We start from the raw sequence: 16,526 nt of genomic DNA, 5'->3' as shown, positions 1-16,526 counted from the left end.
ATTTTTGAAATTTTTATTGAAGGTTGAGATTTGCTGATTTGATCGAAAATATAGTTGTTCAGAATGCATTTTTCCTGTATTTACCACTATTAAAATGTGATAAAAATGCAAATGGATGTTTAGGGAAAAAAAGAAAATGTTAATATTATCGCAATCTTGCATGGAAATAAATGTTTAATGAAAATCAGCATTCTCGGTCGGTTAATTCTTATTGATAGCGTTCTGTAAATTTCCGCGTGATGTCGTAGATGGTATTCAATATGATAAAACCGTGGGGATGTATGTATAATACTTTTGATGCGTTCTAAATATGCGACGAAAAATGATCGTTTGTTGACTTCTGTCAAAATGTTTCTTCGCGAGAAACCTTGAAACGTTCGCGTATCTAATCTTTTATTCTTACAAAAATATTTTTACGAATATTCTTGCAAATAATTTAAAAAGATAATTTTTATATGATGAATTTAAAAGTTTCTCAAAAATGATTAGCATTTAATATTGTCCGTTGAAAAATATTCAAAAAATGCCTTTGCGATGAAATATGATAGGTCGATGTGGTTGATACTCGATCATTGTCAGTGAAACCAGATTTACTGATTCGGTGAATATTACAAATCCGGCTATGTTGATTTTGGAGTTACGCAATACGTCATACATTTTGGGCGACGTGATGAATATTTAATTTTATTGCTCGCTTGTAAATTCGCATTATATGTGTAAGCGATGTAAAAAATAAATGGGCCGATGATATACAACTATGCGTGACCGATATGACAATTTTTTGCTCTTACGAAACATTACAAATTTATCGTATTTTTTATAGAGTGCAAAAAATAGTAAAAATTGCTGTACGATAAATTTATCGATAAAGCAGTAATTGAAAGTATTGATAACAAGGATAAAAATCTTTTCTATTAAAATCTCACAGTTATCATGCCTCAATCAGCAGACAATGTTTTTCAAATGTTTTTTAACTGTTTCTTTTACATTTTTTATATAATTCAAAAACATTTAAAAAGCATTGTCTGTTGATTGAAACATTACACATTTCACAGTTATGCATATAGAAGCAGGATTGAGCAGTAACTAGTTAAAAAGTTAAAAATTAAATAATAAAATTTTAAAATTAATCAATTTCAATTTAATTTAGTTAAATTTAAATGAGTTAATTTTTAACTTTAACTAGTTGTTTTAAAAATGCATAAAACTTTAACTTATTTACTTTTTTCAAGTTAAAAATTTATTTAAAAAAGAAAAATTATAAAAGAAAAAGTATATTTTATATAAATAACAATATTTTTTTGTTATTTCATGTAAATTTAATTTACAAATATTATAAAATATTAATTTTATTTAATGATCGATATACTTAGTAATTGTTTTGTTATTTACAATAATTTTTTTTCTTTAAATTAAGATATTCTAATTAAATAAAAATAATGCTTTTCAAAATTAACTTTTAAGTAACGTGAATTTAATCTTAACGCAACTTTTAATTATGTTAGTTTTTTCAAATCAGTGAATAATTGTAAACCACAAACTTGCTATATCGATTATGAGTTTTTAATAATTTAGTTTTTTCATATGTAACTTTTAATATAACTAAATTAATTTTAAACAATATAATTAAAAAATACTTGTTTGTCTAAAAATAGAATAATAATAAAAGAAGGACGAGCTATTTAAGGATGTCAAATCAGTCAAACGTATATTATAAATTAATTTTGTAAGCTATTGTTTTTAACTCAATTTAATTTAAAAGCTTTGTATAAAAATACCTTCTCGAGTGACCGCACGAGAATTTGCTATTGTTCACTATTGTTCCATTCTTCGACCTCGTGCATACATTCGAGATTATTTTCGCGTATAAATAAAACTGAAGTCACCCTTTATGAGGTCTCACATAGCTCATCATAAAAGAATTATTATTTCAGCATTTATTATTATTCAATGTAAATATTTTGTATCCCATAATTTAGAAAATCCTCAATGTCATTTATACCAACACTCCAAAAAAATTTTGTATATATAATTGTATGTCATTATAAATCAAATACGTCCATATATATATATATACAATATACGTAATCTATAGATTATACTTAATTATATTTAATAATAAAAAATTGTATATAATTATATATGAACATATTTGATAAATAATTATATATGAAAAATTTTTACTTAGGCAGATCGCTAGCTTTGATTGACTGACTCTTTGGTTAAACTATTTTTTCATTTAAATCACAAATAGGATCTTTTGAAATAAAACTGAATCGCTTATTTAAAATTTAATTTATCGCTTCCATGCAATCTGGACTCAAATCTCGTTGGCCTGGAGTTTAAGTTCACCGTAACATGGTGCATGCCTTCAGGAAGAGGTGGTGCACGGGCGAACCGGCAAGACGCCAAGATCAGCTCGCCAGCCGCGCTTTCCGGTTAGCGTTTTATAAATACTGCAGACAGGCAAACAGTGCACCGAACACGGCAGACCAGTCGTGAGATCATTCGAGGTGCGTGGCCGCTTGACTTGCGCGACTTGCTCCGACAGGAAGAAAGATATCTGATTTATCTCTCAACCGTCTGGATTCTCCAGATACGTTCGTGGCCGTGTTACCTCGCGGATTTTAGCCCCGTGGATGTTGCCCTCTTCCTCGGTGGTGTTAACATTGTGCCCCTTCGTGCCACCGTAGTGCTTCCCCGATGCAGCGGCGGCGTGCGGACGGATTACGAGAGCGGGGAGGTGCACGCGATCTATAAATTTGTATGGACAACCCCCGCGTGCTATGCGTGCTCGCGTTTCACGTTTCCCTGAATCGTGAACGGCGCTTACATAAATAACGACGGGGAATCGATTCGCAAGTTCCATCAATCGTAAGTTCGCGTTTGCCGATGCGAATGGGATTTAAATAAAATGCATCTGTTGGCTGCTTGTTGCTCGCGGATGTCTTCTCAATTTTCGTACATAGAAGGGATGGAGAGGGACGGTCTTATTGACGATGGTTCCGTTCGTCGCGAGTTAAGATGACCAGAGAGAACGGATTTAATTAGATCGCTACCGTTCCAAGATCAAATAAATGTCTGATGACGTCTCGGACTTTATAAACATCGTAATTCTCGTACATGTGGCGTGCGTCTTGCGACGAGACGAAGAGATGCGTGCACGTGCACGTTTATTTTTATTGGAACGAACGAGGGGGTCACGAGAAAACCCGGAAATACCGCTTAATCGGTTCATTATTCGCGAATATGTTGCAACGCCCCTACGTCAACGGGTTCGCACGTATACGCTTTCCAATTGCTAGAAATGTTTCGGAAACGCTCATCTTATATGTATTGTCGATCCGAGCGCGATCTGCCAAATATCATATGCATATATATGCCGCGTGCATTCCCGTCGTGTGAAATTTGCGGCCGCTCTCGCTCAGCTTGCTTGCGCAACAATCGGTACGCGGCACAAAAATACTAGCCGGCGTCCGGCTGCACCGCACCCACCCGCAGACTCGCTATTTCATGCCGTTAACGGTAGGAAAGCGAAGTGTCGCGTCGTTGGGCTCTCATTTTACGAGGGAATGTAATGTATTTTCATTCGGCGTCCCACTTCGCGTCTCACCGCTACTGCCGTAACGTTGCCGATGAATCCTATTCATCTTGTCCACGTGCGCCGACTCGCGTAATTCGCGCCGCGTAACGCGATTGTCTCTATTAGTTATCTACTCCTTTCGTCGCGCCACAACGTTTATTCTCATAGCACATCGATCAAACGTTTTGCAGAATCGAGCGCGGGATTCTTTCGGGACGATGACCGATGGTACTGCGAGATTTATGAGCGACAGGATGTAACGTCTAGCCGCCGCGCAATCGAGTCCGCGCGTCATCGCGAGCCATAAAAATTTCTCAGTGATAAAATAAAAAAAGAAAAAAGAAAAAAAGAAAGAAAGCCGCGTGGATTGCCGAGATGAGCGGGATGAAGAAGGCAATCGGGGGATCCATTCACAGAATACGGGAGTTCGAGCTCGAGAAGGTAAGGCCATTCTTTCCGTATCTTCTCCACGTTCTCTTCCACGAAAACTGGTCACAATTGGATTTTCCTTTGTCAGCCCAATGACATTTTCCTAAAGTCCCTCGCGTTTCTCTCGGGAATAAAGCCTAAACAACGACAATGGCGGCGGTGGCGGTGGCAAGCGGAGCTTTTCCAGCTTCGAGACATTGAGATCCCAAAATAGGATTCGCGAACGAGCAGCATTTCATTATGCTCGCTCGACTAACGGCCATTCTCCTGCCTGGCATCGCACCAATGTTTCCCTAACAGAGGATCCGTGACGATGACGACGACGACGACGACGACGACGACGACGACGACGACGACGACGACGACGACGACGGCGGCGCTGGCGACTCGTCGTCGCCATCATCGTCGTCGTCATTGAATCACTTCGTGACTTTGTATCTCCAACATTGAATCACAGCTTAGCTGTGATTGCATTCTTGACGATGACACAGAGTGTCTAAATTAAATCTGAGATTCATTTGTAAATTCCCCGGAAACTTAGATAAAATATAGAGAAAGAACGACGGTCGGGGAATATCATGATACCTCGTATAATTTGTGAATTCTAAGAACAATCGTTATGATTACTTCGCTACAGTCTAGTTAGATATTGTAGGATGGGCACGGATCAATGGTGTTCGCTGTGAAAGGAAAAAAATGGTATTCCACGATCCCGTCCTTTTCTTTAAATACCTATTTCATGTGGAAGATGTTCTTTGTATGCTCGATAATAAAAGGTATATAATTGATTTATTAAATATGTGTATGTAACAAAATACGGGGAAATTGATGGTATCTGTGATATTTGAGAATAAATTAAATCTCTCGGTTGACTTTAATTACTGTCAGTTTAATTAATAACGTTTGTAAATATAGCTCATAAGGTTATAATATCGAGATATCGCAATATTCCATTTAAATTTATATTGTATCAACACATACACAAATTTTCTATCGCATCAAATGTGAAAAGCATCAGAGTGAAAAGTAATTCCCATCATCTCAGGCAAAAAAAAGTCGCGGCTTTCATTCAATCCTCGTCTATCACCATGTGCGATCGAAAAGACGCTCGCAATAAGAATGTGTGGTTCAATGATGCGGTGTTAAGGGGAAATCATCTTGTGTGTCGAGTTCGCATTGGGATGAAAACGTGCGTTCGAAGCGTGCGTTGGAGTAAAAATAGACGTTGCGTGGAGATCGGCGTCGGGTGTACGAGCGTCGCGTCGTTATTCAGCGTACAGCGGATAACGGCACCGTATACCGTCGCCGCGTCGCCGCGTCGCCGTGCTCCTAACGTTTCCCATCGGGAATTGCATTTCCCTTGTGACATCCGCCCGTCTGTTCCGCGCTGCATCCTTTGTTCCGAAGCTGTCCCGAGTTCGAGCGTCATTCCGATTCGAACGCTGGCGAACGCCCGAGCACTTCATCCGTCATTCGCGGCTCGAAAAGCAGCGCGACGTGACTCTCGATCGATCACGACCACGTCATGTACGGCAGCGCGTCTAGAGCTAACTATTCTCTGGGACAGGTGAACCTGATCGACGAGTTCGACATCCTGCAGATCGTCGGCGAGGGATGGTTCGGCAAAATCTTGCTGACCGAGCATCGCAGCACGCAAACCGAGATGGTGCTGAAAGCCCTGCCGAAGGCGTACACCGGCATCTCGGATTTCTTTCGGGAATTTCATTATGGATTACATCTGTCGGCGCACAGGAACATCATAACCACCTATGATGTGGCGTTCGAGACGGCCGGCTTCTACGTTTTTAGTCAGGAATACGCCCCGCTCGGTGAGAGAATTTTTTACGACGCTCGCATGCACGTGCGCGCCGACTTTTTATGCGTCTTATGAATCAGGCGCGTTCGTTAACTCTTTAGTTCTGAATTCTAAGTCCGCGCGTTGCGCAATCCATTTTCTTTATCGCGTAAATTGGCACAGAGCTAGATTTTAATTCAAGTGAGTTACAGCGTTTGTTTTATAAATATTCAAACCATGTGCGAGCGTATGGCAATTCATCATAAAAAGAATCCAAATTACTATTTTTAAAAAGGTAAAAGAAACACCAGATGTATGTTCTTTCTCTTCTCAATAAAACTGTTGAAGAAAACTCAAGTAGTAATATCTTTAATTCTCTTTGAAAAAATAATCATAAAATTGTGTTATCTAACTTAACTCAACTGATGTGTATTTTTCTAAAAAAAAAATATGCAATCTTTAAATTACGTCAGTTAAAAAAAGTATATGTATTTCTCCGAAATATAACTGTGTTGTACTACTTTAAAAAAATATAAAGTCGAAATGGTACGTATAGGTATTTGTATTTCTATTCAAATCTTTCTATATCAAGTGAGATACATACGTTTTAATGGGATATAAAATTTAATCACACTTAATTAAAGAGGTAACGGTATAAATTAAAATAATTTAACTCAAACACAAAAAGTGAGATAAAAATTGTGAATAAAAAAAACGATGAAAATAAATTACTATTTTAGTATATTTGGAAGTTTTTAGCAACAACTAAGTTTTTTATCTTTAATGGATTAAAACACTTTTTATTGGAATTAAATTATTTCATTTTGTACTATTATTTGTTTAATTTTTTGTGATTAAATTTTAATTTATTTTCATTCTCAATCAAATTTTCTTTAAAAAAAATTATAATATTTAATGAATTTGTAAAAATAAACTTTTGCCTTTCTCAAAAGAGATTAAATTGCACTAGCTTTCACTGTATATACAAGTACATACACTGTTAAAAAAGCTTGTAATATAAAATTAAATAAACAAAAATGTAACAATTATATATTATACATATATATAATTGTATATGAATTTTGATATTTTTCATGCAATTTTATACACAGTGTCATCGATTTTCAGGCGATCTCACATCGAATGTGACGGAGACGGGATTGGGCGAGTTGCACGCGAAGAGGGTGGCTAGACAGCTCGCCGCTGCTGTGCAACACATACATAGCCGCGAGCTGGTGCATCGCGATATCAAGCTCGACAACATACTCGTGTTTCGTAGTGACTTTTCGCGTATCAAACTCTGTGATTTCGGCGAGACCAGGCGGGTCAACACCGTCGTGCGAAGGCACAACGAGTGGCTGCCGTACTCGCCACCCGAGGTATTGCAGATCGACACTGACGAGACGTACAAGTAATTATATACATGCGATGTGATTGATCCTAGGTATATTATTAGGATTGAAGCTAATATTTTTTTAACTACATGAAGTTAAAATTAATCGCTTGTAAAATCAATTTTTTGCATGAACAAAAAACTAACTATGTTAACAGCTGCGTTAAAGTTAAACTAACTCAAGTTAAACTAAAAGTTTATTTTAAAAAACATTATTTATATTAAATTAGAATACCGTAATTTTTTAAAATTAGATAAATAACTTTAAATAATAAAACAATTTTAATATATTATAGATCATAAAATAAATTTAATGTTTAATTTGTAAATTATATAATAAATAACTAAGAAATATTGTCTTGTTATATGGAAATGTACATATAGATAAATTATTAATTTAGGAAATAAAATAATTAATTCAAGTTTATGTGTTTTAAAAATAACTAGTAGAAAGTGTGTAAAAATTAATTCGTTTAAAATTAACTAAGTTATTAACTTTTTAACTAACTTTTAACTCTTTAATCAGTTACTATTTAATCCTGTACGTTTTTACTGATGTCATTGATATTTATGCGCACAGAATTTGAAAGAAGCAAAAGGAAGGATAAAATTGGTTTGGACGGATCTTATTTTCCGGAAATTATTATTGAACATAAATATATCAATAGTATATCGTAATTTTACTCTATTATTACAAAGATTTATAATTTTATAGAATAAAAAATGGGCACTCGATTTTGTTTCTTCTCATGCTTCTCTTTTGAAGTTTCAAAATCTTTTTACTTTTTTATTATAGTCTCTTTACTCTGAAATTTTGGTTTTAAATGTCGGATATTAGAAACGTGATGGGGTGGATACAAATGATATTTGAGATATTGTTCGGCCATGGTCGCCGGGAATATTACTTTCTAACGGTGACGGACGGATGACTTTCAGAGCTCGCACGTCGCACGATGTCTGGCAATTCGGCATTGTCCTATTTGTCTGCCTGACCGGATGCCTGCCATGGCAAAAGGCGGCGATGGACGATCCACGCTACACAAGATATCAAAACTGGCACAACGCGACGCTCAACATCGCCAAGAAACCGAAATTATTTCAGTTGATCAGCTCGCGGGCGCAGAGGTGGGTTTCCACTCGGGAATCCGAGAATGCGAGATTAAGCGCCACGTCGGCGTTTAATCTCGAAAATGCCTAATATGATACAATATAGTTAGTCATTCACTTTTCACGAGTGGTCAATTTAACGAGAGTAGAAATTATTCGGAGTAGTTCAAGTCAAACTATCAAGAATAACTTATATTCTTAATCATGTATCTCTAATAATACTTCTATAATAAATTCAAAGTTCCAATTTAAATGGAAATGACATTTCGAGTTACACTGATAAGAGGTATTTTTTCGGTATTAGAACGAAGTACACACGAATACACGAGATAATAATTTAATAAATTTAGCATTTAGGAATATAAGTGAGAGTATCATTCTTATTTAATTTATTATTATAAATTTGATTATTAACTTACGGTATTTTTTTTGAGGAGATACAATATTGCTCGTGCTTATTAAGTATGTAATGTATTGTATAGTACGAGATATTCGATAATCTTATATTGTCTTGTATTCGGTAATCTTATATTGTCTTAAAAAGCATATTATTTATAATTATTATTATGATACAAATTGTTTATTTTTTATAATACAAAATTATATTATTAGAAAATTATTAATTGCGCGCTTGGTTTTACTATAAATAGACATATATGTAAAACATGTTTATCGATTGCGAAGAAATGGCGTAGTACGTAATGTCGGAGACTCGAGAGATCTATGTATGTCCATTTTCATCGCTGTAGATTAATTTTGATCTCGGTTCAACTCTTACTCTATCTCTTTCCAATTCTTAGAACTAAAAAGCACAAAGAGTAAAAGTTGAACCAAGATCAAAATTAACACTGGTGAAAATGGGCACTAGAGAGAGGTTTAGAGATTGAAATTCAAATTCCACTACTAGTAATTGTATTTTTCAAAGAATACCTTATGTCGGAAATGTATGAACTTCTTAGTATAAAGAACTCTTCTTTTTGAGATACTCCTTTTCTTTTTATTTTTATATGGTACTGTCTCTTATAATCGCGCAAGATTTTTATTTTAATGTGTACCTCGAATTTTTGGCTATACATGATTAAGAGTTATAATATAAACTTAATTACGTAATATGACAATTGTAATATGACAAAGCGTAAATAAGCAAGTGCTTTGACATTTCTTAAAGAATGTTCAAGCGGCTGTTGGACCCAAAGGTTGAAAAGCGACCAGTGAGCGTTTTGGAAGTAAACAAATATTTAGAAGACAGATGGCTAGCGAAACTCGGGGTCGAGAAAGCTCTGAACGGTCAGTTGACTTTGCATCGCGATAGTATCGGCGATCTGTCACGATATCTTAGCGACACTCGTTTTTATATCTGCAGGCGGCGCCGATGAGAGGGACGAGCTTTGTCCGTCTATGTACAGCTTCCATAGTTCCCTGGAAGAAAAGAATCAACTTCTCCACACTCTCACGACGTACGGCATCGAGACGACGGTGGACCATTCGAAGAAGAAGGATCGTATCAGAGAGTGGATACAGGCTAGCGCGATCGTCGAGGAGAACGAAGAGGATGAATCGGACATTTACGAGGACTCGGAGTTCTACGAGGATGAAGATAGGGAAAATGACGGGAACGGAAGCGAGGAAACGGAATCAGTCTCCATGAGAGGCAGACATTTCCCGGAGAGGCGCCCGAGTGCCGCGACAAATAATCCTAGAAAGAGAAGAGGCAGTAGGGTCGCGACGCGGACGAGTCGTGCCGCATCGAAGAACAAAGTGCCCGTAAAGCCCGTCGAAAGGAAAATACCCTTCGCTCCTCAAGTGGCCGAAGAGCGGGAAACGATCGCGCGCTTCGCCAGCTTCCCCAACGGCGATCCGAAGCTCGCCGCCGTGAGGAACGGCGACGATCGGACCCACGATCTTTCCGCAAACTCGGTAAACATCGTCACCGACGCACCGTCGTCGACGACGAATAATTCCTCGAGCAACCTTCAATCATCTGTACCTAGCGCCAACGGCCGAAACGTCATCAAGGATCCGGCTAGGACCAGCGCTGACAACGCTCGAGATGAATCACCGCTTTCCGCGCAACCGGTTGCCGCTGTCCCTGTTAAACATTCGCCGCCTAAAACCACTCCGCGCATTCCGGATAGCGGAGGGAGAGTAGTTGTACCGGTGAGCCCGCAGATCCCGGCTAGAAAAAATCGCGCTCACACGGCGCCGTCTTCGGACACGCGGTCGGCCCGGGCCAATTTGGCGAAAAGAGCGCAGTCCGCGTCAGTCTTACGGACGCCAGAGGCGGAGGACTCGCCGCGTGCGTCAGCAAAGACGTCCGTCTCCCCGCATTCGATGACGGCTCGAGCGGACAATCCCTCCGTTGCTATGTTATCGACTTCGCGAGCGGCGAGATCGGTCGCGCGAGCTGATAAAGCACCCGCGTCTCTGATCGAATCTCAGCCTCCCAACAGCGCTCTGCCTGGCCGAGTCGAAGGCTCGCCGGCAATCGCAACCCAAATCACGACGTCCGCCGCTTCTCACTTGGCAATGCAGAGCTTCAACGCGCTGCAGAATATCGCGGGCGCATCCTCGACCACCTCGCCGGCGAATTCATCGTCGAACGTAATTAAACCCGGTCAGCGGACCGAGGAGGTAAACGTGGCTTACGGAAAAGACGCGTATGAACACTACGGTATCGCCGCCCAGGGAATCATCCTACCGATGAGAGTGAATATCGTTAGACAGGATTCTACTGGCAGCGGTAGTCGATCCGTGAGCAACTGAGATGCTAACCAGAGAATGTGCCGGATTCTCCTTCGAAGTCGAAAACGGAAATTGGATATTCGCTAATCGCGAAATCACTCCATTTCTGTCGGTATACGCGAAGATATGTGTTGGATGAGATACACGATACTTTTTCTAGAAGAAATTATTTAATGCGAATTGAAAGATTCTTGAAGATATTTAACGTAATACGTGTAATAATGTTGATACCGTCGATATCGCGTCGATCAATGATCGCTATTAAGAGTTCCTTCGGAACGTGTATTGATGTAAGACATCGCGATGTTTCGATGTATACGAAGTAAAGCTGCCGCGAGAATAACTTGAATGGAGACGTCACGTTACGTACATTATACTTCATTAGTTTCAAGAGACACTTACATCGGCCACGTGTCACTCGCTTCGCCAAGCCTAACGGGATAAAATTAGCGTGGCGTCTCGAAAGAGTTGCACCGTGCAGGAATGTTCGTGAGGCCATTAGCGTACGACCGTGAGAAACGGCGCAAATTTTTATTGTTGTCCAAACGTGACGTGAGGCCGCGCGTGTTTCGTTAACAGCTCCACTTTTTAATTGCAAATTTCTATTGGCACACCGAATGTCTCTTCGGACGTACGGAGGTAGACGTGACTGCGGAATGTGTAAGCTAAATATTTATACACGCTTTGTGATATTAGAGATCGTGTATTATTTGGCTTAACATTAGGGGGAAGTAATGTCTTTCTTATAAATAATGTAAAAAAACAGTATCTGGTTTCATTGATACAACTATTTATTCAATAATATAATTGTCATCGTTTTCACGGTCGCCCATTTATTTATTTATTTTTCAGTTTCTTTCTCGAAAAACTAATCGACTTTGGTTCGAAAAATGTGGATAAAGTGATAAGACATTGCTCGTTCTTACAAAATTTTTTTTCGTAAGAAGTATTCTATTGATCGGAAAAGATGATAAGTGCGATGGGATGAATAAAAGAGTACTTCCGTCCTAATTTTCTAATTTATTTGTCTTGCGTCTATTTCGTTACATGTACGTGGTTGAGTGTTGTCATAGGTTACAGAATCCAAACCAGCTTTTTCGAGAACAAAATTAATGATTGAATGGATGACCATTTTTCATAGAAAACGATGACTATTGTATTATTGAATAATAAACGACGTTGATAAAATTACACATTGTGCATTGTATTATTTATAAAATGATATAGCGCACAATTAGATTTGCAATATTTATAAAAACGACATAACTTTCCCATACTCTTAGTATAAACGTAATAAATATTGAGAGATGCGAAATGCGAGAAAATGTGAAATATAAAATAAATGTAATGATTTGTACATTATTATACACTAAAGGCATGTTACATTCGAGAGGCAATACTTGTTGTTTTAATATGTTATTTTATTTTATTTTATTTTATTATGACGTTTTGATATCACATATTGTGTGATAAGTTATTGCAACTTTGCTCGATGCGACTTGCGAGCGTTGTCCAAAAACAAGAGAGATAGACGTAACATTTTCGCAAAAACGCGACGTTTGAATAAATCATACGGTATTCATTTCAGACATTTTACTCTTGCATCGAATACCTTGCTCGAATATCGAATCGCTTGTGCTAGTTATATCGCACGGTCCATTTACAGAAATGTCATGTATCATTTCTGAAGTAGAATGATAAACACAAGAGCGGTAAATTTTTTATGTACACGCGTGTTGAACATCCTTCGCGCGAATTATACGAAACCCCATCGTTTATTATCGATCGATAATGTTTTCGCTATCTGGTTGTCAGGTAAAGATATATATACAAGCGGAATCGCTGATTAGTTATTGGATGTTCGATATTACCTGATTTACGTGCGAAGGCGGCCGTGACTATTAGATAAGCTTCCTTCGACGGCAAGTTTCGCTTGAACTCCTACGTCGGGTCACGGAAGCAAGAACGACGCAAGGGTGTCGAGAACGAGGGGGCGCGGGGGGGAGAAGAGGCTCTTTAGGAAAGCCACGGGGGCCGAGAGGTAGGTACGACGAAGTGCGGCGATGTGAAAATAATTCCCGAGCGGGTCGTGGCACGAATTAATTAAGAGATACGTAAGTAACATATATTGCGCAAGGGGCGCAATTACCGTCGTCTTTGACGTTTAAGGAGTAACGCGGAAGTGTGCGAAAGATACGGAGGACCGCCGCGCCGCGCAAAGGTAGTTTGTTGTTTATCGCTGGGAGCCAACTGGCGGAATATAGTATGAGTATGTCGACGCGCGACCGAGAGACGGCAACTCGAAAATTCTTCGACGTATTCCACGCGTTAATTAGCGCCCAAGTCAACAATACTCGTAGTATTATACTAATAAAATTAATTGACGTTTCGGATCGCGCGCGATAGATCCGCTCTCGCAGCCACCAATGAAAATAAATTTCTACGATTGCAACGTGTAATACATTCTCATAACGTGTGTCTTTAATATAGCCTCGTCGAGTATACTTATTGATTGTCGTTAGTAAATTGACATTGGTTAATTGATCCTGGTCCAGTTAATTGGTACTAAGTGACTGGTGTTGGTTATACTGGTAACAAATTATACCGATTTTATACGCCACGGGTGTATGCAGAGTATGTGCGTGCTGCACGCGCCGTATGTGTGTGCTTTAATAACACGCAGTTGTCGGAGTCTGTCTTGACGCTGTGTAAGCTAACGTTCGGGACCATACGAAGCTGCAGGGTAATTATTGACTGTACCACGCGTCCGCTCACGAAATAATCGTGACTGTCCTTGATACGTCATGGTGCGCAGCTGGTAAACGTGGCTGACCGAAAATCGCTTTGCCGAGCGTCACGCTTGACACCTTTGCTGTCCGGTACCGGTCCAAAAGCCGCGCGGATGAAAATTGATGAAACCACAATTGGTGTTAATGGCGTGCCACAACTTCCCCCTCGTTGGTACCATTTAGCAACCTTCTGCATCCTCGTTACGTACATCGCTTTCGGCGACATTTATTTCGGGATCGAGCAAATCTGTCTCTCGAAGCCGGGGATCTACGCGTGAAATCACGAAGATGTCCACGGAGATCTTGTAATTGCTAACGATATTGTTACAATAAATAAAACAGATTTCTTACAGTCTCTGCTTATGTTTTCCCGCGAGAGTTATCTTGCACGTCGATCTTAATTTTAAAGTAAATGGACAATGCGTTGAGAGAAAGATTTACTTCAAAATTTATTTGTGGAATATAAATTTATTTCACTAACATGAATATTTAAATACGGCGAAATAAAATTTTATTTGTAGCAAATAAATCAATTTTTCAAAAATATTTGAGAAAAACTTATTTTGTTATCATAATCAAATTTTTTTGTAACTAATAAATATTGAAGAAAAGATCACACAAATTTGATTGCTGATATTTCAACTGTTTTCTCACTGTACTACTAAATATTTGATATTTTTAGATTACAGCATATTAACTGCTATAATAATTTAACGGATTTAACTAATGAAATAAATTCTTCAATTACGCCTATTTCATTGAAATAGAAGAGAAAATTAAATGTCTTTAGCAAAAATTATTTAGTTGACGTATTTTTTAATAGCCAACCAAACATTTTGTTTCATACAACAAAAAATTTAGTTGCCCTGTACATGTAAATATTGTTGTGAGGTACACGTAAATAAAAAAATATTTATTTATACCAACTAAATGGTTTACTTACATTAATTAAACAGTTTTGTTCAGTAACGAGCATAAAACAAAACTATTTAATTAATATAAACAAATATATATTTTTTTAATTCTCAAGTAAACAGCTTTTGCTGAAGGCACTGAATTTTCTTTCCTAATGTTGAGATAAGTATTGTGAAGACTTTCTATATAGAAAGATTAAGTAAACTGGATTATCATAAAGATTATCCGATATCAAGAATTCGACAATTTTACATTAACAACAAATATCGAGTCATTATAAATAAGAAATTACAGTAATCACATTTTTCTTTTGTCAATTACACACTTTGTATTTTTTCGTAACGCTTGATTTCCATTTTTACTAATAATATCATAAATGACGATGTTATGAATGAATTGACTCAAGAAGCTTAACGTTATAACATCTGACACCCACCAACCTTCTCTACTTCAATCTTGAATTATATTTTTCGAATAAAATAATTAATCCGATTACATTAACGTATGCATGTCGCCTTAATGAATATGGAGATTGTAGGTATGATAAGTGCCAGGTATCCATAGTCAATGAGTGTGTCATGGCCGAGAACGAGCCCATCATGCCCATAATATTCGCACGAGAAGCACTTTGAGCAAAGTCGGTGAAGAGGGAGGGAGGCGGGAAGGACCTTCCTGTCGCGCGGAGAGAGCGGTCGATCTCGCGCGAGAGCGTTTCTCGCGCAGGGAATGTGTGCTCGCGCGTTGCGCCGTCATCCGACACGTGGGACGTGACGAGAGAGCGTATTAATCGTTTATGGAGCGTGCAAATGCAACTGCCCGACCTCGCTTGCCCTCTCTCTCTCTCTCTCTCTCTCTCTCGCGCGCGCGCGCGCGTCGGCGTCGTCATCCTTGTCACCGTTCGAAATCGGATCAAATCGAAAGCAATCATTGCGCTCCGATTGTAAAGTACGAGCTCTGGCGAGCGCGACTCCGGCCCACTAATTCGAAACGCGCTATTCGATTCGTCCGACTGCGCTGGGTCCGCGAAATAAAACGCGCTCTCTCCGCCGGGCATTAACGCCGGTCGCGACATCACTCCGACACGGTAACGGCCCGGTGCACCGACGTCGACGTCGATCATTATAATACGTCGTAAAGTAGACGCTCGGCGAACGGAAGACGACGCTCTTTTACGATTCGCGCGACAATGAAATATATCGACGAGCGAATTCCGAGGCCGTGCGTCGCGTCTCGTGGCGCTCGCTATATCGCTCGTCGCTCTCCCTGCTCTCGCGTCCGTTTCTTCTCTTCCTCATCCTCGGTCCCTCGGCCGTTTCCTGCCAGGCTGACAACCGGGTGTCGGATTACCGTCTTCCATTTCTACGTAGGTGTTCGAAGGGCTGAATTAATCCCAGCCAGTTGCCGACTTTCGAAGTCGCCGTCGAAGGCTCGAAATACAAAAAAAAAAGAGTAAGACAAGATGCAATGAAAGAATAGTGGACCTGGTTAAAGTCTCTTTATACGAATAAACCCATCTTTTGCCAAATGATTTTCTTTGTTCCTAAATGTCTTATAATTATTCTACACTCGTAGATATAGATACGAGAAGATTGTGTTTCTTTGACTCATTGTACCTTTAACTATGTTATTTTGTGATTCTATGTTAAATATTTATAAAAGTAAAAATGTATAGTTTGTAAATCGATTAGCAAAAGTGCTTTAATAATAAAAAGCACTATGATGCTATGAAAAATTATTCATTCTTTGAGTAAGCTATTTTAAGAGTTTTCTTAA

General features: G+C 38.7%; 1 protein-coding gene across 4 annotated transcripts; it reads left to right on the top strand.

Moving 5' to 3' along the window:
• The first annotated feature begins 2,211 nt into the window (after positions 1-2,211).
• Positions 2,212-14,190, top strand: LOC105196976 (serine/threonine-protein kinase par-1). Of its 4 annotated transcripts, none has more exons than XM_039452609.1 (7): positions 2,212-2,513; positions 3,775-4,024; positions 5,580-5,841; positions 6,936-7,218; positions 8,137-8,325; positions 9,476-9,594; positions 9,671-14,190. In XM_039452609.1, the coding sequence occupies exons 2-7, from the start codon at positions 3,959-3,961 to the stop codon at positions 11,068-11,070; spliced, it is 2,319 nt and encodes a 772-aa protein (XP_039308543.1). In that variant the 5' UTR covers positions 2,212-2,513; positions 3,775-3,958; the 3' UTR covers positions 11,071-14,190. The 4 variants fall into 4 exon arrangements, with proteins under 4 accessions (XP_039308543.1, XP_039308542.1, XP_039308541.1 ...); XM_039452608.1 differs by having other exon boundaries at positions 2,212-2,743; XM_039452607.1 differs by having other exon boundaries at positions 2,212-2,874.
• Positions 14,191-16,526: the final 2,336 nt, after the last annotated feature.

This window comes from Solenopsis invicta, chromosome 8 (genome assembly GCF_016802725.1).
Source record: "Solenopsis invicta isolate M01_SB chromosome 8, UNIL_Sinv_3.0, whole genome shotgun sequence".
Taxonomy (NCBI): domain Eukaryota; kingdom Metazoa; phylum Arthropoda; class Insecta; order Hymenoptera; family Formicidae; genus Solenopsis; species Solenopsis invicta.
Note: the sequence above shows the minus strand (reverse complement) of the source record. Positions and strands in the feature narration are given on the sequence as shown.